Source organism: Podarcis raffonei, chromosome 3, assembly GCF_027172205.1.
Source record: "Podarcis raffonei isolate rPodRaf1 chromosome 3, rPodRaf1.pri, whole genome shotgun sequence".
Classification (NCBI taxonomy): domain Eukaryota; kingdom Metazoa; phylum Chordata; class Lepidosauria; order Squamata; family Lacertidae; genus Podarcis; species Podarcis raffonei.
In genome coordinates this window covers 22,209,023-22,233,437 of record NC_070604.1, presented here as the reverse complement: position 1 = coordinate 22,233,437, position 24,415 = coordinate 22,209,023, and the positions used below count along the sequence as shown (strand labels likewise).

Here is a 24,415-nt window from a genome sequence, read left to right as displayed (position 1 = left end):
TTTAAAATATCCACGATGTAGATGTTTGTGGACCTTCCCTTTTTTAAAAAAGGCATATATCCTTCTTTGCTTTGTAAACATTTGATTTTATGTCCACTAGTTTTAAAGACACCATTACGATTGTATTCCAAGATTGCACATATGTAATGATTTAAATGTTTATATTGCCTTTTCGCTGCACATAAGCATAAATCTTGGCTTGAACTCCATGAAGGTGAAAACGCTTTATGTGGCTGTAACAAGTCACAATGCTCACAGTTTCTCTGGTATTTTATTAGTTTCACTTCAAATATAGTATTTTCACAGATGAATTAAAAAAAAAGTTGAAACCAAGCTGTTTAATTATTTCAATTAAATCTATTTCTCTTAAGACAGGAAAACCTGTCTGTATTAGTCACTGAGATCCTGCCCGCCCCTCTGACTGCCATACTTCTCAAAGTGCCATTGGTCAATTTGTTTGATTTCACAATAGAGCTATAGAAGTCAGTTTCATGGTCCTAGAGTTTCCACATCTGCAAAAAGAACAAAGGTCCAGGGTATTACTTCCCCTGTGGTTACCATAGGTTTAGGTACTCCAATCTCAAATACTCAGCTGCAACAATGCATAAGTGTTTGAGTAAGCCATGGGCTTTTAAATGACCTCTGGCAAATGCGGATTAGTTTAACAGAGCATTTTGGAAGAAAACTACAGATCACTTGCTGCTTATTTTCTACATTTATTCTTTGCCTTCAGCCTTTCACTTACATGAAAAAATGATACACATAACAAACACAATAAACCACACTAATTTGAAAATAGCTGTAAGACATAGTAGATAAAGGCACAATAAAATACACTACCCTCTTCCGCTTACAAGATTAAAAAGACTGGGGGGAAAGGTATTTGTCCGATGTTGAAATCACATCAAGAAAAGCACCGAACAAAGTCTCCCTAGCAAAAGCACTGCAGAAGGTGCCACCCTGAAAAATACTCTCTCCCCATTCACACTGGCACAAATAAGAGAACAGCCTCTTTTGATGTGAACAGGAAGAGGTTCAGTACAAGAAGTCCAACAGATACTGGGGTCCATAGCTGTACCCTGCTTACGGCGCAGGGTACTTTAAAAAGTCACATAGCTCACAGCTTTAAAAAAATATGATTAAAAACATTTATCAGTTCTGAAAGATGTTCTGAAAGATGGTCATAACTTTCTCTGGTATCTGTCTCTGTTCAAGAAGGGCGGAAAACCTTGCTGGTGGTATTTATTTCTTGTTTGGCTTTGATGGGAATCTTATGTAAATACTGGTCAAGGCGCAGTGTGGTTATGCCTCCCCTTTGCACATAGCAGCAAGTGGCCATTTATCTCAGCCAGCCATATTGTGAAGGGTTTTGCTTCCCTTAGCATTAGAAGTCAAAAATCCCCACCAGGGAGCTGCGATGTTATCCCTGGCTACTTCGTTCTTTTGTACAATGCAATAGCTACTGGGCAGCTTGTCTGAAACCTGCTCTGGAGTCACCACTATGGGGGTTTGCATAAATATCGAAAATAAACCAGAGACTGATGGTTGCTTCATGACTATGTATGCAAATAGAGATCTGTGGCACCTTAAAGGCTGACAGATCCATTATGTCAAGGCAAGCATCTCCCAAACTTCCAGAGCAAATATTTGGGGTGCACGTGGGATTGCAGATGAAGGAGAGAAAGGAAAAGTCCCATTGCCTCGAACTCAAACATGGGCAGCACTGAAATCCACCCAAAATGTTGACTCCCTGCCCATTCCACTACTTAATTAAAAGCTTAATGTTGCAGTTCCTGCCTGTTTTACTGCTTCCTTTTCGAGAAAGAGAGATTTTTCCACAACAGACAAGCTGGTGCTACAATTGTTTGCAAAAGTATAATGTCCCGCCCGCCAAAAGAGTCAACATGAACAGGCCTGGAAAAAACCTAGGATGACAAATAAAAACACAGGACTGTGACAATTTGACAATTTCTTCATCGCCTGGACTCTATAAAAAACAAGAAAATCAAAGACAGAGAGCTGGTGTGGCAGCCACTGAGAACCTTACTAATAATTAAATTATTTCCCTTAAACTAAGCAATGCTGACTACTGTACCCATGAGCACAAAACTACAAACCAGAGCTGCATAAACACAAAGCATATTTTTCCCCTCAAAGAGTTCTGGGCACTGTAATTAACCCCTCAGAATTCCAATTCCAAGCAACCCTTAACAACCTACAATACGCAGATAATTATTTGAGGTGGGAAATGTCCTTCTAGCATACTTTAAAGGTATATCATGCACACAGCCTTTTGCCACCGGGTTTCTTTGCAGGAAGATTTCCTTGGCACTGCAGGAAGATGCCAATCACAAAGGTGCTACACTTGTTTCTGCTTGGGGTGTTGCTAAACCGAACTGCTCTTTGACCAACCGTTATGGATTAAACTGCAGCCCTCGGCTATTCGGTGTATCTCAGAAGATACCAGAATGCCATAAATAGGCTTCTTGAGAAAGAAACCCTCTTTAAATGATCTCCAGAAAGATTTCACAATGGTATTTTGTACTGTGTATGTTATAACCAACCCTATTTTCCCCTCCTTTGCATGCAAACTCCCTTTTGAAACATGTTTAAACAATTGGACCAGCCCTTTTTAGAGCTGTCTGATTTCCCCCCACAAAAAACCACAGCAGAATATACCTTGGTGAGATGTGGGGAAATTCACTACATGATTGTGTACCCAGGGGCAGTTTGCAGAGGGAAGGGAAATGACCATATAAACCCAGAGAGAAAACATTACCTTGTGACCCATTTTCTGTGAACAACAAGAAGAAAAGTTAAACAAAGACCTTCTACTGATCTCCGATTTTCTTTATCCGCCCCCTGCTGCTCAAGGACCTCGACCCTCCTCACTTTTCGCCTGCTGTACACTCTGTTTAAGGTAAACAACAGACTCATGATAATGACTTGGCAGTACAGCATATGGCAGCTGTAAACAAGAAGGAAAACAAATCAGCCTTCGCTTCCCATTAGGAAGCAAGCTATTGTTTGATAAAGATCTATGGGTTGATTCCCTTCAGCTCGAAACAGCCCTACGGAAGATTTATTTTTTTCCATTTCCCCGCCTCAACAGCAGAGTAATTAACATTCCTAGTGTAAATAGATTTCATATAAAATAAATCAGCTGCCGCTCCTAAGAAATGTAAAAACTATTCAGATCCGCGGGACGAGGTTGTGGCATTGTCAAACATGCCCTGTTACTATTTTATTCTTACTGTTCCCAGCTGTGTATTGGGACTTGAGCCAGGGTCAATTCTAGGTGAGCATAAAAGCCTCCTTTCCATTTGCTGGTGGGTTTTTTTTTTTATGAGTTTGTCCTTGAGAACTTTGATTGGCTTCGCAGAGGAGAGAGAAGAAATGCCAGGCTAGAGGGGGGCGGCAGTCAACTGAGCTCAGCCTTCTGTTTCAGACTGAAGTCACCTCATTCAGATGCCCCCAAGAAATTTCACCCACCTAAGGCCATCCTGTTTAACTAACCCCAGTCGTTTGACTCCTGCAGCACGGGGGTTTTCAGAAAAAGACTCTGAAGCCTAGTTCCCAGGACCAAAACGAGACAGTGGGTTGGCTCCAAGTAAGTCATTGTGCAAGTGGAACGACTTCTGTTTGTGCAGTGGAACTTCCTCTCCTACGCCACCACGCATATGTGCCTGCGCATGCGCGTGCACACACACAGCAAATATGCTCCAGGGTTTCCTTCACCCCCAAGAGCAAATTTGCGGGGCAGAATGTTCAGGAGAAGTCATTCCACTCACATAATGACTTAAAAAGTCAACCCTGTTAACTGAACTTAAGTCCAATTGACATGAGTGGCTCCCACTGATTTCAAAGATATGATATATTGGGACCCACTGAAATCAGTGGAACACATTTCAGCTAGGTTAATCTGGAGCCATTGGCTCATACATCAGAATCTGGTCTGCCAGAGAATCTCTATAAAGGAGATGGGGTAGGCTTGGGCTGCCATTTAACGAGTGTTAGGCGCCGATAGGAAGGTGCTCAAATCCCCCTCCTTACCCAAACTATTTTAAAGTAGTTTACGCCACCTTGTACACCATGTATGCCATCTTGAGATCCTTGGACTATAAAGGTAGTATACAAATGTAGTAAATAATAAATGTAATAAATAATAAAAAATGATGTAATAAATATTGTCTCCTGTGGGTGGTCCCAAGACTGGAATTAATCCCCATGTGAATAAGAGGGGCTTTAAAAGAAAAGAAAAACTCGGGCTGGAAGAGAGGTTTCAGCATCTTCTCTTCTCAATGTAGGGAAATCCCATTGGAAATGATGGAAATTCTCCAACATTAACTGACTGTGATCTGAGCAACTACAACATCCTACCAGAGCAGTTCAAGCCCAACTTTTCAGTGTTAATTACTCCCACACAGTCCTCTGGTTATTCCAAGGCCACTGGAAGAGCATCTCTTTCCTTCTTTCTCTTCTTACCAAACATGGTAGGAAATGGACATTATTGCTGCAGGAACTTTGGCACAATTGCTGGAAGTCATGTGCACATGAGTCATCCAACTCTGTTCACTCATGCCTTCATTGTACCAGGTCCAGAGGGCACACCTCTGAAGACCTTTAAAAAAAAAAACAACCTAAGAAGGGTGCATTAATATCTTTACTGTGGGGGAAAAATCGCTCCAGTTTCCACCCTTCTCCACCCCAGTCTTTCAACCACTACAGATAGTACAGACTAGCTGACTTCATTTGCTAGAAAAATGAGTATCATCCCTACTATTGGAAGGCCCACAGCTTTGTGATAGACCTAGCAGAGTTTGCATGCATATTATGTATACTGTAAGGTTCAAAACCGTCTGCCATATAGAAACCACAGCCAGTCTCAAGAAACAATACTGCACCAGATGCACCAAATAGATTTAGATTTATATAGACTCAGAAACACAACATTACCACATGCATACATCATGATAAACCATGGTTCTTAGCTTGCACATTACTTTTTGAGTGATACATGCTACCTGATCACTCCTACTATGCTCCTGCCCTGGAACAATCAAGAGAAACAAACCAGGAAGGTGCAGTTAAGCTTTGCTTCTAGTTACAACCAAACTAGGGATCATGGTTTCTTGCTTCCCAATAAGCCATACTCTGTAAACCAACCGTGGTTTAAAAAGGTGGCTAGCATTTGTGGCTTATTTCAGAGGAAAACCTATGATCCCAGGTCTGGACGTAACCAGGCTTCTGATTGTGACTTGTAAATGTGGCCACCAACTCAACAGCAGAAACCCAGATGCAATGATGTAGGCTTTTGTTCCCATACCTTCAACATTCCACATAAAAGAGGGAATGTGCCATAAATAAAAACAAGTCAAGTGTACACTTTGTTGTCCAGGCTTGCCTTCTCTCCAGTCATCTCAAACCATGCCAAAACTTTGCCCCAATGTCCTTTTATTTTGTAAAGAGTACCTACACTCTAGGCTTCCAAAGTAGTTTCTCCTAGACATATGAGAAACTATTGGTCCTCAGAGCCATTATTAGACACATCTTAACTTGGAGTTAATCAAAATCCATTTTTCAGGACCTTGCCAAAACAAACAAACAAGACTGTGGTTAAGGCCATGCTAAAGCTTGCTTCTTCACTTGAGTATTCTCCAGATCTTGTTGGACAGCCATTCCCACCACCCATAGATACTGATTATGGAGATGCTGTCAAACCATGCTGGGGGTCGTGTGCACAGGCTTCCTATCCTAGCTCTATCAGGAGTAGCAAGCCTGTTGGCTTCTGGATGTTGTTGGGATTCCAGCTCCCATCATCCCTCACCATGAACAATGCTGGCTAGGACAGATGAGAGTTGGAGTTCAACAAAATCTGGACAGCACCACATAGACTACCTTTGATTTAACTTCCACCTCCTTCCACTGCCCTTGACTGCTCCAGTTTGCAATCAGTTTGCACCTTGGATTATTCATATTTTAAGCCTGAAAACAAGACCTGCATTTTATACTTTAAGGTATAGCACCTTGTTGATCTAAGGTAGGGGTAGGCAACCTAAGGCCCATGGGCCAGATGTGGCCCAATCACCTTCTCAATCTGGCCCGCAGACGGTCCAGGAATCAGCGTGTTTTTACATGAGTAGAATGTGTGCTTTTATTTAAAATGCATTTCTGGGTTATTTGTGGAGCCTGCCTGGTGTTTTTACATGAGTAGAATGTGTGATTTTATTTAAAATGCATCTCTGGGTTATTTGTGGGGCATAGGAATTCATTCCCTCCCCCAAACATAGTCCGGCCCCTCACATGGTCTGAGAGATGGTGGCCTGGCCCACAGCTGAAAAAGGTTGCTGACCCCTGATCTAAGGGCAATGTGGGTTGTGGGGAAACATCTTTTATTTCCGACCAGGCTGCAACGTAAGACACTTCTTATAAGGGAAAGTTAAATCCACACATGGTAAAATTGCTTAGGCAATTGCTGTCATCATTTTTCTGTCACCCGGGAAACTCAAGCTGTGCTTCGTTTCTTTATTGTCTCTGCTTCAAGCACTTCCCAGCATTCCCTACAGGCTTTCGTTTGCAGTTCACAAGATGGAGACATACATATAACTGTGGCCAGAACATTAGAAACTGATTGCTCCAAAATACAATCTAATTGAACTCAAACACAACCCAAGTCAGCAGCACCCTTTGTGGCCTCCAGGGATAGGAAGACCATGAGCACGGAGGACAGATGACAACATTTCAGAAGATAAGCCCTAACACCACCTTCCAGGCATAACTGAAGGTTGCTATTTTTACTCTCAGCAGAACCTCAACTTTGGTATGTTTTCCCTTCTGAGGGCAAACAAAGCCTGAATCCAGGTATCTTGCAGGAATAATAAAATAACTCATAAATCAGGCAAGCAGCATTTATGTTGGAGATAAGCAACAGGTTCACAGTATAAGTAGTTCCCTCTCATCTTTAGACACTGGTAGGTCACACAACAGAATGCTAGAAGCCCAAAGGCCTGGGTTAATATATACTTGTTTCCACCATCTTTTCCCTCAACCATACAGTCCTGCTTCCACGTTGCTATAGCCAAGTATGACTGTAGTTGCTGGGAAACAGGAATGAGCCAGACAGAGGGGGCTAATGGGCACTCAGTCCCCTTCTTTCTTCCTTTGAGAGATTGTCAGCATTCATCAAGAAAAATTGTTGTATTAGGGTTGCTATATTTTTGAGCTCTGGAGCTTTTAAAGACATTTTTGGCATGATTTAACCCCTACTGCCAGTTTTCCAGGACATTTGCCCCACTGCTGAAAAATAATCCAGGACGCCATTTTCAGAGGCAAATTCCAGGACATGTCCTGGGAAATCAAGATGTCAGCCCTAGTTGTACGCTAGTATTAGTGAGAAGAGGGGGCACTCATAGGGTCTAACTACACAAATGCATATAGCAAGCATCCAAATATTTTAAGAAAAGATTGTTGTGAAAAAATGGGGAATCTAACTAGAGAAGCAGCCAGGGTTTTGGTATTGGAGAAATAGGTTAAATCTTCCCCTGCCTGCTGCTTCTTCGTTCTAAAACCACTTCTCTGTTGGCTATTAAAAAGCCAAAGACTTGTTTGAGCTCTTAGGGAAGTCCCTCTCCTTCCACTCCTCATATGGGGATAATAGCGACATCTCACAAGTGAATGTGACATGCAATTATCAAGATGCAGAGGATTGTTATCACATGGCCAACTCAGCCACTTTCCTGTGGATCCAATAGCCACAATAAGCCAATATGATGATATGAGCATTTTTAAGCATTCATGCTTGAAGAAAATCACATTGATCTCAATCAAATCAAATCTCAAGAAGCACTGGGTGCCAAGACAAAGAATTCCAGACAAGAATTAATAGGCAAAAAACATGATTTATTTGCGTACAAAACTAGATTCAAAACACACTGTGGTATGCAATGTAAGGCCTGTACTCACATGTATACTACATTAAATTGGAATGATTGTTTCAAGATTTTCAGAACACGCTGCAAGTTGTTTTTAAATTTGCCCTTTCTGAACTACACTATTACATATCGAGGTGGGGTGGGGGAGTAGCATCCAAGAGAGTGCTAGCCATTATTAGGCTATTTTCAGTTTCTCTGGAATTAGCCAAGTTTCCACAGCAGTACCATGTAGCATTGCTGTACTTGTTACGAGAAACCACCACCATATAAAAGGATGGGACTATCATCAGAAAACTTCATCGCACTGCAGGAGCCAGCAATCAGCAGCTCACATTATTTAGGACACAATTAGGTTTGACATAATTAATAAAATATATTTTAAGAAAAATAAATATTCTGCATAATGTATTTACAAAATGGAGTTGGCTTCTTTCACAAGAGGATGCACAACAGGTACACAAAAATATGTTTTTTACTGATGTGCAGAACTCAATAGCTGACATGGTATGTACAAAGAAGCCTACAGAGAATCTCCTAACATTTATAGGATGTGCAAATTGTGCACAATTGTGCACAATTGAAATAGGATGTGAAGGGGATGAAGACAAAGATCAAATAAGCAGGTTGTTTTTGGTCACCAAAAAGGAAACTGCCTACAGTTATCAACTAAAAATCACTATAACCCTAACAAAAATGTTTGTAAATCATCGATGTATTAACAGTTCCAAAATTTGACTAAAACTCCAATGATTCCTTTTGTAGACACCTTCTCCGGCTTCCACCATACAACTTCCCTTGCAAAATGAAATATTCCTTCGGTTTGCCTACTACAAACTGAACATCTTACATGATGCTCTGGTCAATGTTCTCTCCTTTTGACCCTATGACATCCCTTTATAACTACAAAGCACATTCTGGGAAATATTGCACAAAAAGCATTATACATATACTGCACGACTGTACAAAAATATATATGAAGAAATCACCAAGAATTAATGGATTGCACTTAAAATTTGAAGAGGTCTATGAAGTGCTGAGGAGAAACTGGCATGAAGCAGCTGTTGGGATCATTGGCTGTGCAGGGATGTCCTGTATCCTAAAAAAATGAAGGGCACAGTTATTCTCTCTTTGCATAGGCAGGCAGACTGTTACTGGTTGTGAAGCAGTATCTAAAGCCAACAGTTTATACATAGTAGCTGCTACTATTTATAGATATCAAAATATTGCAACAGCAGTGTCGTTTTGAGAGAAAGATGTGTATCTTGTTCAAGGTCTCCTGCTTCTATCTTTAAATCACGTATGAGGCAAGGCCTGGAGCCTCTTGGGAGCTCCAGTTGTACCCAGTGACCAATCCCATAGTTGCTCATGAAGGAAGTGCATTTGTGACTGTAAGAACATAGTAAGCTGCCTCTTACAGAGTCAGACCCTTTAGGTCTGTCTAGTTTTGTATTGACTACATTGACCAGCAGATCTGCAGGGTCTTGAACCTTTGGGACATTTACATGCAAAGCACGAGCTCTTCCACTGAACTGTGGTCATCCTAAAGTGTACTTGTGCATGGTCTTCCTAAAGTGCACCTGTGCATTATACAGTACACATTTTTCTTTAGGTAGGCAGTATAAAGAATCATGTATCCTTACTTACTGACGTATCATGATGAGGAAAAGGGTGCAAGTATAGGCAATGTATTTGCTCTACAGCTTGCTTGCTGGAATGCAATACACCCTGTTCTTCATCTGAAACACACAGTGGCTTTGACAGTGTAGGGTGAGGTGCAGGAGACCTGTGGTGGCGATGGTGGTCATCAAGATTAACCCTTTTGTGCAGCAATCTGTTTTAAGACAGATGCAGAACAAATGAAAGGGATTCCAGTAAAAGTTTGATAAGGTGTTACAATGTAATGCTTATACGTCCTTTTACTACTTATGCCAAACATTTCTTCTTCATGTATTGTTTGCACATTCCCTTTCTGTTATATAGTACAGTGGTACCTCTACTTACGTTCACCTCCGGTTATGTATCCTTCAGGATACATGGCACGGCAAACCTGGAAGTATTTTTCCAGGTTTTGCTGTGCATGCATGCGCAAAAGTGCTCTATGCGCCGCACACATGTGCAGAAGTGGCACCTCTGGATACGCACACCTTGGGATCTGACCAGAGCTCCAGAACGGATCCCGTGCGCAACCGGAGGTACCATTGTAAATGCGCATGGATATAAACCTTGTAAATAAAAATGAAACCATGCAAATTTTTCCATGCCTACTTCAATGTAAGCCAGAATGAGTTCAATGGGACTTTCTTTCTCCTGGATAAGTGAAATATATAGGATTGCAACCTAAATAAATGAAAGCATTCCTAGTCATTAGCAACCTAAAAAACACAGCCTTTAAACATAATACAACTTCTCAGGAGAATTAGCTACATTCCTGTGACAAAGTTTAAGAGAGGAGTTCATTAGAAACTTCATTTGATTACATCAGACACTGAATCTTTTTTATGTAAGGTTTAAAAAGCAGCATTTTATAGCCAAGAACAGAATTCTAGAAATCTCAATTAAGTGAGAGAACAACATGTTCAGGGCTGTGACATTACATTAAGAAGAATCTTATTTGCTTCAGCTATGTAACATGGATACAGAAGAAAGGCTGGATGAAATGCACATAAAGTACCTTGAGTAACAAAGCAAGGTGGTAGTCCTTTTGAGGAAGCCATGAAGGAAGAAACAGGTAGAGGGGCAGAGACGCAAAAGAGAGGAAGATTTTATTGGATAGAATGACAAGCAGCAGAGTTCAGTACATGATATACAACAGCTTTCTGCAGGGCATTCCTATCTAGACAATTTTACTGGTTAGAAAAGTTATCCTGCTTATAAGAAATGAAAAATGAAAAAAATAAAAGATCAGGAATTGGCATCAATCATGTGAAAGATTTTTTTTGCACTATGTCTGTGTCCTTGATCAGGAAACAAAAAGGGAAAATTTACTTTGCCACTCTGACCCCAGCAGATATTTAAAGAATTCGGCCACCTTCATTATCTCAAACACCAAAGATTTTCTCATAAGATGCCCGTAGGCGGACATCATATCCTCAAAGCAGTACCTGGAAGCATGTTCTGCTAAAGCAACAGAGCTTGAGTCCAAGAAAGCAGACATGAGATCTCATTGCAAGTACCTTAGAACACTATGAGAGTTAAACATCAGCGACTGCGAATGAATTATATTGAATACTTCGCCTCTCATATCTTTACCCTTTTCAGTTTCTTTATTACCACATTTCCACATGAGGTTCTTCAACTACCTCTGAGCTTGTATTGTATTATTTGTGTTAAAAGTCCAATAAGTGCCCATGCAGATAGACATAAGATTCTAGCACATGCTCTTACTGCAAACATGATTCAAGCAAGAGCTGCTATATGCCACATGTAAATACATTCTTTGGAGCAACTTCAGTTGCTGCTAGATGTGCTAGTAAGTGGGATACTGGAGTACCTTGAACATACAGCTTTTGTGAGTTTCTAATGTAATGATTAAAGGGAAACTCACACTGGAGAAATCTACATGGTCCTGAAGCTTGAACAACTAAGAGTTTGTAAAATTGCTATTTTGCTATTTGATACCTCTGAATAAGGATAGGCAAATGTCATTTTTTGTTTCTCGTTTTTCCAGTCTTACGTTCTTCATATCAGGTTGTGATTTTTCTCTTTAAAAACTTCTCTTGACAATCCACCTGCATTTTAGTGCTATTTTCTCCTAATATACTTTTTTTTTGCAAAGAAATTTCCCCTGTTCTACTGTATTTTTTGTCTGTTATTTTCACTAATATATGCATTTCTATGCACTTTTTGTATGAATTACTTGGCTGGAGAACTGCATTGCAAAATTCAGAAAAGTATGAATTTGGAAAATAGCTACATTTTTGTTTGCGTATTGTTTCATAACATTAAATAGATTTCCCTTCAAACTGAATTAAAATCTCTCCCCCCATCTCTATATCTGACAAGAAAGAATCACAACCAGGCAACTTGGAAAGGAAACTTTTTGCAAATGCCCATTTGTCTTTTTAGACCACAAATCATTAAAAAGGAAAACACAGGAGCAGGCAGCATAACAAGAGCTAAGGAATGACTAACTTTTTCAGACCTATCTGTAAGTCAAGTTCCCCCACTGTAATCCCCCTCTTGGCTATTACGCACAGGCTCAGGAAGTGGAAGCTTCCATTTGCAAATATTTAAGTTGCTTTCAGTGTTGTGTTTGGCAAGCCCCCGATGTGCTCTAAAAATAAATTCCCCAAATATTTAATTGTTAAACATAGTACAAAGCTGAACTTTTACATTCTGAATTTGTTTTGAAAGCTATTCATATTTCAGACCAGCAGAATATTCTAGTTTGTGAAACGGAAACTCTATATATAAGACTACTCCTCCCTCTGATTGTTTCCTCAGTTACTGAATAGTTTCCAACCTAATATTCTAGGTATTTCATTTCTTACCTTCCAGAAGAGAATACTGCAATGGCGACAGAAATGCAAGGTATCTCCATATTGTTCCTTTATAGGGTAACATTTCTGAAGTGCAAAGAACATCAGCTTCCAGTCAATATGACCTTTTTCTGACAGAATAGGGTGCCTATAGAACTGAACAGAAAGGTAACATTTGAAGGCTATTGTGCTGCTTTAACCAGCATCTGACTCAGATTTTTTTAAAAAACTATTTAGCTATGAAAAGTAATGGAAAGTCAGATGTGAAATATTTTAAGAGACTGTGCAGATGTCGACCCCTATTTCCCATCATTTTTGACCATTGCCCATTCTGGAGGGCTGGAGGGTATAGTCCCTGTGCTAAAAAAATATTAGGTTATTATTTACAAATGGTTATACTCTACATATTTGATGTGATCAAAGCTAGTTGTAAGACTATGCATGCTTATTACAGAGCAGGAGCAGTAAACATCAGACTGTGCCATGCATTTACACTCATATGCACTCTTAATTGGAAGCAGTTCCACTGAAACCAATGGGATTGATTTCCAAATACATTTGCTTATAATGAACACATGAGAACACTCCCATGTGTTTTCTGTTGGTATACACAGCCTCTCTCAACCCTAAAATAACAAAGTTCCTCTAACCTGTTTTTCAGCGAAATGGTACAGGCAAAGCTTTTTCCATAACTGCCTGTCTTCACTGAGCATATACAATGTGGGAGACACTTGGCCCAAAGTGATAATGTCCCAGCAGTCTGAGAATCTATACAAGATGTTGTTCAGCATATGTAAAGGGAGATCGCAGAGTGTAAGTCCATTGGTGACTTGCTGAAAACAAGTTAACAACAGTTATAAGTTCAAAAGTACACTCACTATTTCAGTTTGAGCAGCCTTAGGTGTGTTTGTTTTCTCCCCCCAAACACTCAAATCTAAACAGCTAAATTCATCTGAAGGTTGCAGTCCTAATGCCACATAAAGGTAAGGTAAGGTAAATGACCCCTGGATGGTTAAGTCCAAAGGCAACTATGGTGTCCAGGGCTCATCTCGCTTTCAGGCCAAGGGAGCAGGCGCTTGCCCACAGCTTTCCGGGTCATGCGGCCAGCATGACTAAACCACTTCTGGTGCAATGGGACACCGTGACGAGTGCCAGAGTGCACGGAAACGTCATTTGTCTTCCCGTCTCAGGAATACCTATTTATCTACTTGCACTGGTATGCTTTCAAACTGCTAGGCTGGCAGAAGCTGGGACAGAGCAACGGGTGCTCACTGTGTCACGCGGATTCAAACTGCTGACCAAGCCAAGATCAGCAAGCCCAAGAGGCTCTGCACCACCCGAGACCCCTAATGCCACATACCTGGAAACAAGCCCCATCAAACTCAATGGGACTTGCTTCTCAGTAGATATGGCTAGGATTGCACTGTAATTCATCATAAAACTTGTTGAGTATACGCTTTATTGTGAAAAGAAAAAGGCAACAGTTGTTAAAGTGGTCCCCAATTTTGGACCCATTTGCCTGGATCCAAAGTGGTGTGGCTTGTCCTGCAACATCTGCTGCATCCAGATGTTGTGGAGGATGCTGTCCTGTCCCTGTCTGCCAGCCTGTATGCAGAACGGGGAAGGGGCACCATCTTGCGCTTTGCTTCAGGTAGTTAAGTGTCTTTGGGGCTGGTCCTAAATGCCAAATATTAATGCATTTTTAATGGTTCTGACTAAACCTATAAAACATACCGTTAGAGGACCAAATAAATATTTTCATACAGCCACAGTACATTTTTGAAGGCTTAAATATCAGCAGCATAGCTGTCAACTTACAGATTTGAAAATAAGGGACCAGCAGCCAAAATAAGGGACCTGCAGCCTCACCTGTTCCAGGCACTCCAGTCTTCCTGTCCTCCTGCAGTCTGGTCAAACTCATGCTGGTAGCTCCGAGAACACTGTCCAACCAACTTTGTAACCAGAGGTTCAACTGAATAGAATCTGAATCACATGCACCACAAGGCCTATGCAGGCTCAACTTAAGATGGCTCCCCGGCCTGGCTTTGCACTGCAAAGTTTGCAGCAGCACGTGCAACAAAATGGCGTCCAGCATTCAAAAAACCCCTCAGCTGGCATTAACTAGCCACACACAAGGCATGCAAGCTCCACCCCCCAATCATTCTTAGACTTCTTATTGGGTGAGCAACACAGCCAAGCAACACAGTTGGAGCCTCCCTGGCCAGCAGGGAGGGAGGGAGAGGAGCTGCTTCCTTTGAAATTTAAGGGACATAATTTAAGGGACATTTAAGGGACATCCATCAATAAGGGACAGCAGCAGGACATGGCCCTGGAATAAGGGACTGTCCCTTCAAATACGGGACACTTGACAGCTATGATCAGCAGATACCCAGTACTTTTTGGGAAGCAACTTGGTACAGGATGATGTCTTGAAATCAAGCACTGAAAACAAAACATTGCCTATTTCACCATCACAGTTTAATTATCTTGGTGTCCGCTCTACTCAACAAATGTTGATTATTTTTTTTAAAAAACCTGCTTTATGCCTGTTTATAATTCCGTATCAGAGAGGAGGGGGAGGACAGAGAGAGGCAGACAGATGACACCCTGGTGACACCCACAGATAAAAGGATTTCACAGCTCAAACGTCACATTTAACAGAGCCATAAAAGCTGGGTATACCTTGGGTATTTGAAGATTATTGAGCTGCTGCTGCCACAGAAGGATGGTTTCCAACCGGCAAATCCAAATATTGATGTTTCCTACTAGCACTGATTTCCCCACGCCCCGTATTAATATGCACAGTGCAGAACTCAGCTCCTGAAGAAGGTCTTTGATCAGACGTGGGTTGTACTGGTCCTCCAGAACTTCAAGTGGGAATTTAGAAACACACGTGAGAATTCTTGCTTTCCTACTACACTTTACATTTATTTTAAACAGCTGAAAAGCTGATCCATTGTCGTTTTATAATCTTAAAGGTAACAGCCAAGAATTGCTGCCCCAGCAAATAAATGCATATGGCAGGACCAAGGATCTGGGGTTTCCAGCATGATGGCATTGTTCACACAACATGGCAAGCTGAACTATAGCTTAGCTGGACCAACTAGATGTGGGAGCTCTTGGAGAGGAGCATGCAAATGTGGTGATCCACCGCTATCTTTTTTATTCCCACACTGCGCTAAGCCAGTGCATTCCTCCTCCAACAACCCCACTCACTGACCTGCATGCAGTTTCTTGTTATCCATGGCTACTAGGCAAGTGCTTTCTTAAAACCTAAACAGCAATTGATCAAAATGCAAAAGTGTCATTTGCAGCTATGGAAATTTGTGTCCTTACCTTTGCGAACAATTTTGTCCAAGATATTGAAATAGTTCTTTTGAGCTGCACCGCTCAATGAAGTTAACTGGGATTTTGCTATTAATTGCAAAAGCTACAAGATAATAATTGTGTATTAGAAGATGTATAACAAATAAGCCACAATTAGTTATGTTCTTTAGATTCCTCAACATACAGCATAGGTGGGGGAGGAAGGGGTAGAGTCCCTTCCCTTACTCCATTTCTCCCATGTCAAGTTTTAGTTTGTTAGCTCCTTGGGGCAGGGAAATAGCAATCAGGTGGGCAGGCAGATGAGCTGCCCTCATGATATTTGTGTCACTGTGGCTTACCTGCATGGGGCAGGGTGGCAGCAAGATCAGTGCTGTGCAGATGTGACAGCATGTTTACTCATAAGTGAAGTATCACTGTGTTCAATGGGGCTTTTTATTACTCTTTCTAGGCTTCTCATAGTATATGTTTAAGATAAACACACATAAACACACTTTCTCAGGCAACGTTCACATTTAAGCATGAAGTTCAGAGTTGTCGTGCCTATGTCTTCTTAGCCCTAACTGTGATTACTGCCGCCGCCAATATAATAGTTGGCTTGTGGTCAAGCTCTAGAAGGGAACTGGTTGAGTGGAGGAATATACAACCTCTCGATTTGGCTTAACTATGGTTGAGCAAATTATTATTATTAAATTTGTATACCACCCTTCATTCCAGGATCAGAGGGTGGTTACAATATAGTATAGTTGAGCCTTAGCAGCAGTATGTCTGCATTAGCCTACAAATGTGAGCTACATTCAAAACAAAGCTGCTCCCAGGAGTCACCTTTGACAGAGAAATCTGACCACCGCCATCCCCGTGTCTTTGGGAACATGAATAGACACTAAACAAAAAAATAAGATCACATTTGGTCAATTGATCAAATTCTGCCATTTTGTGTGTTGGCAGAAAGTGGCAGATAAATTATAGTAAAACAGCATGAACTAAAATGCAGACTCCTAACCAAAGCTGTTTGATACATCAATTTACAGAATGGAAATGAGTAAAATAAAGTCCAGTATCCAAAGAGATGCTTTAGGCAGGTTCAAAGATTTGTGTACAACCGATTCTGACAAATTTTCATTTTCTAGATGTAGCTTGCCAGGTGACACATGGGGGATGCCACTGGAGAAACAAGTCTAAAGCCCTTGTAGGGAACACAGGTACAGCCAAGCAGTCCTTTGGTACTGGTCTATAATAGTTCAGAACCACAAAAAGCATCATGGTTAGACTCAGAGATATCACACAAAGCACCCCCGGAGAACTCTTTTCTGATTGCTTGAGACATTGTCACTTTACAATAAAGCCCAAAGTCAATTTTTAATCTGAGAAATGGAGGCAATTCCTTGGCTCTAGTTTAAGATGAACTCTTTTAACGTTAGCAACCTTCTGAATATACAGATTATATATATATATAGTACGTTAAATATATATAGTACGTTAAATTCAATCACAAAACTACATAGTACAAGAGCATCTTACTTTTACCACGTAATTGAACCTTCTGATGTCCTGAATTGCACTTGAAAAATCTAAGCGATTAAAAGCTTCTCCCAGCGTGCAATAGCCATGTCTCTTGAAAAGAAAAGTGGGGGAGGGGGAGAAACATGTTAGAGTCACAAAAGAAGCCTTCCTGGAGAGGATAAATGTGCAAGCCTGGAATGTACCACCCACACAAATCACATAGCTGCTAATGTCCCACAGTCACCTAGCTACCCATTTCCCCAATAATATGGGTTGGGAAGTAGAAGGAAAGAAATAAGTTGCTGCTTTGGGAGCCGTTGTTCATGCTGCCTCCTACATTCACCAGTGGCCATTCTCTCCACCTGTCTACATATGGAAAGTATTATGCAGTAGTATTGTGCTTTAGTATGTTCAAGCTAGCATATGCAAGGTATGAGGGAAAACCCACAACACTGAAGTGTTGAAATCTGAATTCCTCTTCCCTATGCAACTGTTATCTGATGCTGACTCTCCCCCCATCCGACTAGCTAAATAAATAAGAGTGCAGCTAGCTAATAAAGACATTAGCGTGTGTGGATTAATTAAATGGATAATTACCAAAAGCACATAAATCATGCCCACCACTTACTTCTTTAGTACTTTCTTTATGAACATATATCCATTTTTCACGATAGAAGCCTGGAAGCAAGATAAGGAACGCTTTTTTTAATATTCTGCTGCAGATGTACTGATTTACGAGTAAGGAAGACAAAGATTCCCCATCAAAAACTAGTAGGCAATCATATGCAAATTCTTTTGCAAAAAGGTTCTAACAATCTTTAATAATATGAGAGGGAAAGGTTTTCCACCATTTTTTTAAAAAAAACAAAACTACTGTTCTGTCCATCTGTGGCACTATGCATATGAAAGCAGATTTCTCTGTGTGTATCCCTGCCTAAAGCCATGGTATAGAGTTACAAAGACAAGTCAGTGATCTTTCTACCTCCTCTTCCAGTGCAGCTACAGAGGAGTTTGGAACTTCCACTTCTGACTACTTGCAGTTTGTCATGTAATGACAAACCCTAGTTAGCAGAAACAAGTCCTTTTCAAACCAAATTTTTGATGCTAGTTCATTTTCTCTAAGTGTAGTTAAGATTAGCCACAATTTAGGGCTCAGACACAACACTGAACTATAGTTAATCAAGAATGGAAGTACGTAAAAACATCCAATCTCAGAAATTTTGTGGGATAAGCATGGCCAACACCACATTAATTAACAATCCCATCAGACACTGTTATGTGAATGATTGCTTGGAAGACTCATGAAAGCCACTGTGATGCAAAGAATCATGCAAGAAATAAACTGAAATCTATCTGATTTAAGGGAAGCACATTTTCAAGTAAATTTCTGTAAGTTCTGGGTACATTTTAGAAATATTTGAAATGAGCTCTTGATTTTACCTCCCACCAGCAGGCTACATACACCCACAATCAAAATTGCACAGATGCTAGTTTACTAAAGTTCACTATTGGTAAAAGTAAGCCTCCCTATTATTATGTTAAGAACAAAACGCTTAACCAAGATTATTTTTTCATTACCTTCCCTTACCATTTTTACATAGAGTGTGTGCAAATGATTAGCATGTTACACATGTCATTTGTTTCCATTGAAATAATTCTTAGCTACTCTTGCATTCTCAAAATACTTAAGTATATGCATTATGTATAGGTTCTGCCGAAATACGCTGGAAAGCAAGCTTACACTGTCAACTATTATCAGAACTAAAAAATAGTTTAGTCTTACACTGAGATTTTGCATTGTTCCTAAAATGATCCTTTTTCCTTTTCTTGCTTGCAAATTCACAATCATCAGCACAGTATATTTCTTCATCATTATCTAAGATGCTGAAAGGGAAAAAAAATCCATTTAAAGAACCAATCCCTCAGATACAATTGAACAAACCACAGTATGTGAAGGTAGGAATGAGTCATTTGCATTTCAGAGTTTCATGTTGTTTTGATGGCTGTTGGTTTTACCAGTGCAACAACTCAATCCTATGCATGTACCGGTATACTTGAAGGTAAATCCCACCATATTGAGTTGTGCTTATTCTCAAGTAAGTGTTTGTGATTTCAGCCTAAGGGTTTATGTACACTTATCTGAGCATAAGCCCCACTGAACATAATAGGCCCTTATTTTCAAACAAACATGTAAAATCACACCGTTGCTTCAAACACCTAGACTAGCAGTCTGTTTTCACCATGGACAAAATGACGTCTATGGGAAGCCTGCAAACAAGACATGAGCAAAATACCCTTGCCTCATTTCTGTTCCCAAGGAACTGGAGCAGAGAATCATGCTGCCTCTGCAGGTACCATTCAGAGCCTTATTCTCCACTGAAATCTGCCATCCTGAATAATTACATGTCATCTGAAAACTGGACCACCGCACACCAACTCCAGAAAAATAAAAATGAACACGTTAGGGAGTATAATATTAGTAGAGATTAAAACAGAGGAGGAAAGATGGGTAATCGTAGGGAAAATGTCCCAAATGAACAATTGTCTTTCTAGACAATTTATTTAATTAGAAGAGTGTCTTTGAAGGCCCACACCATGTCTAGTCTATTGGAACTATTTTGATATATTGAACAGAAAGTACAGTCACGTTCTGTTAGGTGTTTAAATCTCCATAGATCTATTAACTTCATATGCGCTCCCTTCATTGGACCTTATCAAATAACCCCTCTTCTAACGAATTGGATGATTAAAAAGAGGTGGATCACGTGGAGTAGTACAAAAGCAAAAGGAACCAGGAAAAGTATGGAAGGACAGTCATATGGTATATGTATATATGCTGTATTTGGTATGGTTGTAAGTGGGACAGGGAGAGGGGAGGGAGGGGGGTTAAATATGCTCCCTGTTCCTGTTTTGCAAATGCAAATAATTTTTTTTTTAAAATGAACAAGTTAGAAAGCACTCATTTCAATACAGATCCTGGAGAACCCTACCTATTTACATGCCGCAATTGTGAAATCTGCCTGTAGGTTCCTACTCTGCTTCCTGTTCTTTAACCCAGTAGTCTTCAACCTTTTCAGACTCAGGGCTCACTTTTAATCCAAACATGCATTGTGAGACCCTTTTCCTAACCTTTTACCTTTTATTTGCATGGTGGTAGTGCTCCTGTTGCGACCCACCTTGGATCAGGCCATGAAGACCAGTGCTTTAACCAATTACTATTCCAAACGAGGACCCACCCTCTTATCCCATAATAGGATACTATCATGGAGTCTTGGGTGAGGGACTTGGTTTAAAAACATTGAAAGTCTAAGTACAGAAGGTCTCCTAGATCACCCCTGTCCACATGCTTGTTGACTCACAAAGAAACAAATGCATGTGTTTATTTACAAACTGCTTTTATGTAGCCTTGTGAATCAATTACCAAGAAAGCAATTTCATTTATCATTCACATACGCAAAACACAGAAAATATCTGTGGTAAATAATGCTAAAATAATTCATATTTTACTGTTGTGAATTGTTTTGGATTATTTTAATAGTATTGTTATATTATTATAAATCCTCTAGATATTCTTATAAATTCTACACTACTCAGACTGATCCAGTTCCAGTGATCACTACTTTAAAAATCACCCACCACCCAAAAAACCCTCATATGCAATAGTTTTTTGCAAGCTACGAAAGGGTTCTGTCCAGATGATCAGTATTTTGCAGGAGGGGTTCAAGGACATACCCATACCATGCTAAGCCTCTTCAGCACTCAAAATCAGGGGTTAGCATTACACTACCTGCAATATGTCAAGTCCTCTGAAAGAGATGGCAACCCCGTCATAATGTCCTAGAGGCTCAGTTTATTGACAATCCTTTTGCAAGTTTAAAAAGAATCTAGGATATAGAAAATAAAATTGCTAAAAATGAGTTTGATGTGGAAGGCTATTTAGAAGGTTTACAACAACTTGTAAATTAAAGCTTTTTATTTTCACCCAGAAAACTGAAAGGTGCACTAGTTATATCAACACAAGACAAAGCACTCAGTTTTCCAAAACACTGATAACCTGAGATTGTTTCCTTTGCAAAGAAGTTAGCCTCACACAGATAAGCAAAACTGCTGAAGCTTTACAGCACAAAGTGTACAAAAGGAAAGTAAAATTACTTTATCTTCCCATCTTTATTCTGACAGGAAAATTGTATACATGCATTTTCCCCCACTCACCAGTGTTCACTTTTATTAAAACAGCTGAGTTTGTCAAATGAAGGTATTTATCACTGTCAATTCAGAGTTTTAAAAAGCACCCACAGTATAGCCTGAATGTTGTAAATCACCAAGACAAGTAAAATAAAGATTTTTTTTAGGGGGGAGGGGAGAGGAGGAGGAAAATCACAAACTAATCTGGAGGATTAAACAGCAAATATGAAAATGGTATTGCACATCAAGAATTTAACAAAGCATCTTACCAACTTTCCAAATGAATCAGCGAGATCTAGAATAATATTGAATGACCTTTGAAGTCTCTTCTAGTTGGGCATGGGTCTTTCTTTACAGTGGACTAGCCACTATTTGATGAGCTGTCAGAGAACAGAGCTCAATTTAAAGGAGACCTCTATTTGAAAGACTGAAGAGAGATTATGGCCCTTGAAGTTGGCTACCAATAGCCAGCGGTAGGACAGCAGACCGAGAAGGCACATAGGCCACCTGATTCCCACAGACTTTCCAGTGATGGCGAGATGCATCTCCACTTAAATTATGGAAAATATTTCTAAATTTGTATATTCTGTGCAATTTTTTCCAGCTAGAAGTGGCCACCCTGGTCCAATAGAAACCTGAATTAAGCAACAGCCTACAATCCACATTTGAACAAGTTTAACATAGCCTTGCACTGACAAAAATTTGTATCAAAGTCAAATTTCCCTGATTTTCTAAGACAACTGAGGCAGAGCGATTCAATTCCACCCTGCTTGCCTTACACAAGTCATGTTGCCACAGCTGGAACCTGTGAGCAGCATGCCTGTTCAAAAGTTGTTCCACTGCAAGTCACCCAGGCAAGAAACTGTTTCAGTGTAGGGGCACAATCCCTTCTATAGGTCTAGGTCTGAGCAACACCTGGCACACTGCTGACACCAAACAGATATAAGGGCTTATCTTTTGCCAGTTTGGGGAAATAACAACACAAACTAAGGGGCAAGACAAAATACCAACCCGTGATTAGAACTACCATTTTATTATGAATACCACTTTACCATTAGAATTGTCTGTGACTGTTAACTATGTGGTTTATGTGAACGCATGATGTGCTTATTTAGATCATCGAATGTCTGCATGCCACACAATATAAAAGCCATCCTAATATACACACTTCCTGATATTTTTCCCCTGAAAGAAGGCTTGATTGGCCTGTTTGTTGCCACCAGCAAAACAGGTGCTTAGGTTTTCAAACATATGCATCCTTCATGCCCTTGTAGTGAAGATCACACAGCAAGTCCCTCCAAGCCTGTAATTTCAAGCTTTTCACAACGATGACCTAGTTTTACCAAAATGGATCTAATAGCCCACCTTATATTTAAAACAGGCAAGTCTCCATGACAACACTGCATCAAATAATTAGGTTGTTACATTTCTTCTGAAAGCCATATTATTTTAAATAACTAAAAAGCAGCTTTTAGTTACCCTGCTCTTAAATAAAAGGTGGTGTCCCTTCTCCACAGAATAATCAGTGCATGAACCACCACACACTATCCCTACTGCATAGGGAAAAGAACAGGATATTATTTTGCAATATTCACAGCACTGTTACTTGTGTCATCCCACAAAATCCCACATAACCCAATGCAAAATCCAATAGCAAATTATTTTAAGTCAGTAACAGTAAGACACCTAACACTCTTTGTAGCTAGATGAAAAGTCCAAGTGATTTAACAATGCTGACAAATGTTTTACCTGGGGAAAAAATATACTGCCTACAGTCCTAAGGTTTGAAGTCCAAAAGCAACAGCTTTACTTCTAAAATGATTTTCATCCCAAATCCTTAAAACTATGCTTAGTTTCTAATTCCACAAACTACTGCATTTCAACTTTCTGGGCTTTCACTTAAGTGGGCACAATAAATTGTCTCTACACTCTTCTCTTACCTCCCATTCCTTGAACAAAAGTTTTCAATGCTATTTGTTTTGTATCCTGGTGGCAGTAATGGTCATGTGTTGTTGTTGTTTTTAAATCTAAGTGCCAGCTATGCAACACTTTACATAAAGAGGGCATCAGAAACTGCCCCTATATGACTCCTGTTCCTGACTGTACCTGTAGCTTGAGCATCAAATCACTACATGAATTTGAGGAAAAGGTTCCTGCCATGATTAAGATCAGCAAATAAACAGACGGTTTCCTCTGTGTGTTAAATACAGCCCTGAGATACATGCCCACCTAGAGAAAAATAGGCATTGATTTATAGCAGTATTAAGCTAATGAGAAGGGGCCCCTTCTTTTTCTTCTCTTACACATTATGACTGATGTTGTTAAGCTGATTGTTTTCATCCTCAAGTTCTGAGCTGCAGGGCTCACATCGCTTCCAACCATCTTCTGTCTTCATCCATCTCCACCCTGGAGATCGCCAATCCTGGCCCAGAAAAGGCATGGTTTCCTTAAAGGCAACAAATGATCAATGCAACTTTTAACAATGTTGTTGTTATGTCAGTAGGATGATATTTATAAATTAACATCAAGAGAAACATTGTGGCAAAAGATGGCAACAAAATAAAAGACATAGCCATGAAGATGAGAATATAAATGGCTATTAACCAATTTGGTCAGATCATGCCTCCTTGTGTGCAGTATTACGCTAAACATTTCCTTGCAAGAAGATGGGAGGCAACATGAAAGGAACAAAGGCCATGCCATTAGTATCCTGAACTAGTGCACGCTTTTACCAGCACTGATCTAAATGGCACAATATGCTGAACACACAATATTGTTATGTCAAAGTAGTTTGTTTCACTTAACATTTTATTTATAGTCACCTTGTAATAAGGTTTTGCTAAATAAAACAGAATATAAATTTCATTAAATAAAATAAAACAAACAAATAATAGGCTGTTTCAGGAATGGCTGCATATGGGTAAAGCGGATTCATCAATCCTAAGAATGCTATCTCCTATATGTTGTAACCCCCCATGTCCATCACTCTGACAT

The 24,415-nt window shown here is 40.1% G+C and overlaps 1 protein-coding gene across 5 annotated transcripts in view; it reads right to left on the bottom strand.

The window, feature by feature from the left end:
* Window positions 1–7,878: 7,878 nt before the first annotated feature.
* FBXO25 (F-box protein 25) overlaps window positions 7,879–24,415 on the bottom strand; it is an 18,705-nt gene continuing 2,168 nt past the window's right edge. For 2 of the 5 annotated variants that reach the window (XM_053380792.1, XM_053380791.1), the window contains exons 2-11: window positions 23,725–23,867; window positions 19,020–19,120; window positions 17,865–17,914; window positions 17,255–17,347; window positions 15,746–15,839; window positions 15,092–15,276; window positions 13,060–13,242; window positions 12,422–12,565; window positions 10,603–10,629; window positions 7,879–9,027 (exon numbers count right to left, since the gene is read on the bottom strand). In XM_053380792.1, coding sequence (XP_053236767.1) covers window positions 8,938–9,027; window positions 10,603–10,629; window positions 12,422–12,565; window positions 13,060–13,242; window positions 15,092–15,276; window positions 15,746–15,839; window positions 17,255–17,347; window positions 17,865–17,914; window positions 19,020–19,120; window positions 23,725–23,861 — 1,104 coding nt within the window. In that variant the 5' untranslated portion in view covers window positions 23,862–23,867 and the 3' untranslated portion in view covers window positions 7,879–8,937. Of the gene's footprint in view, window positions 9,028–10,602; window positions 10,630–12,421; window positions 12,566–13,059; window positions 13,243–15,091; window positions 15,277–15,745; window positions 15,840–17,254; window positions 17,348–17,864; window positions 17,915–19,019; window positions 19,121–21,023; window positions 21,121–23,724; window positions 23,868–24,415 lie in introns of those variants that run through there. The other 3 variants (XM_053380794.1, XM_053380793.1, XM_053380795.1) reach the window with 3 other exon arrangements.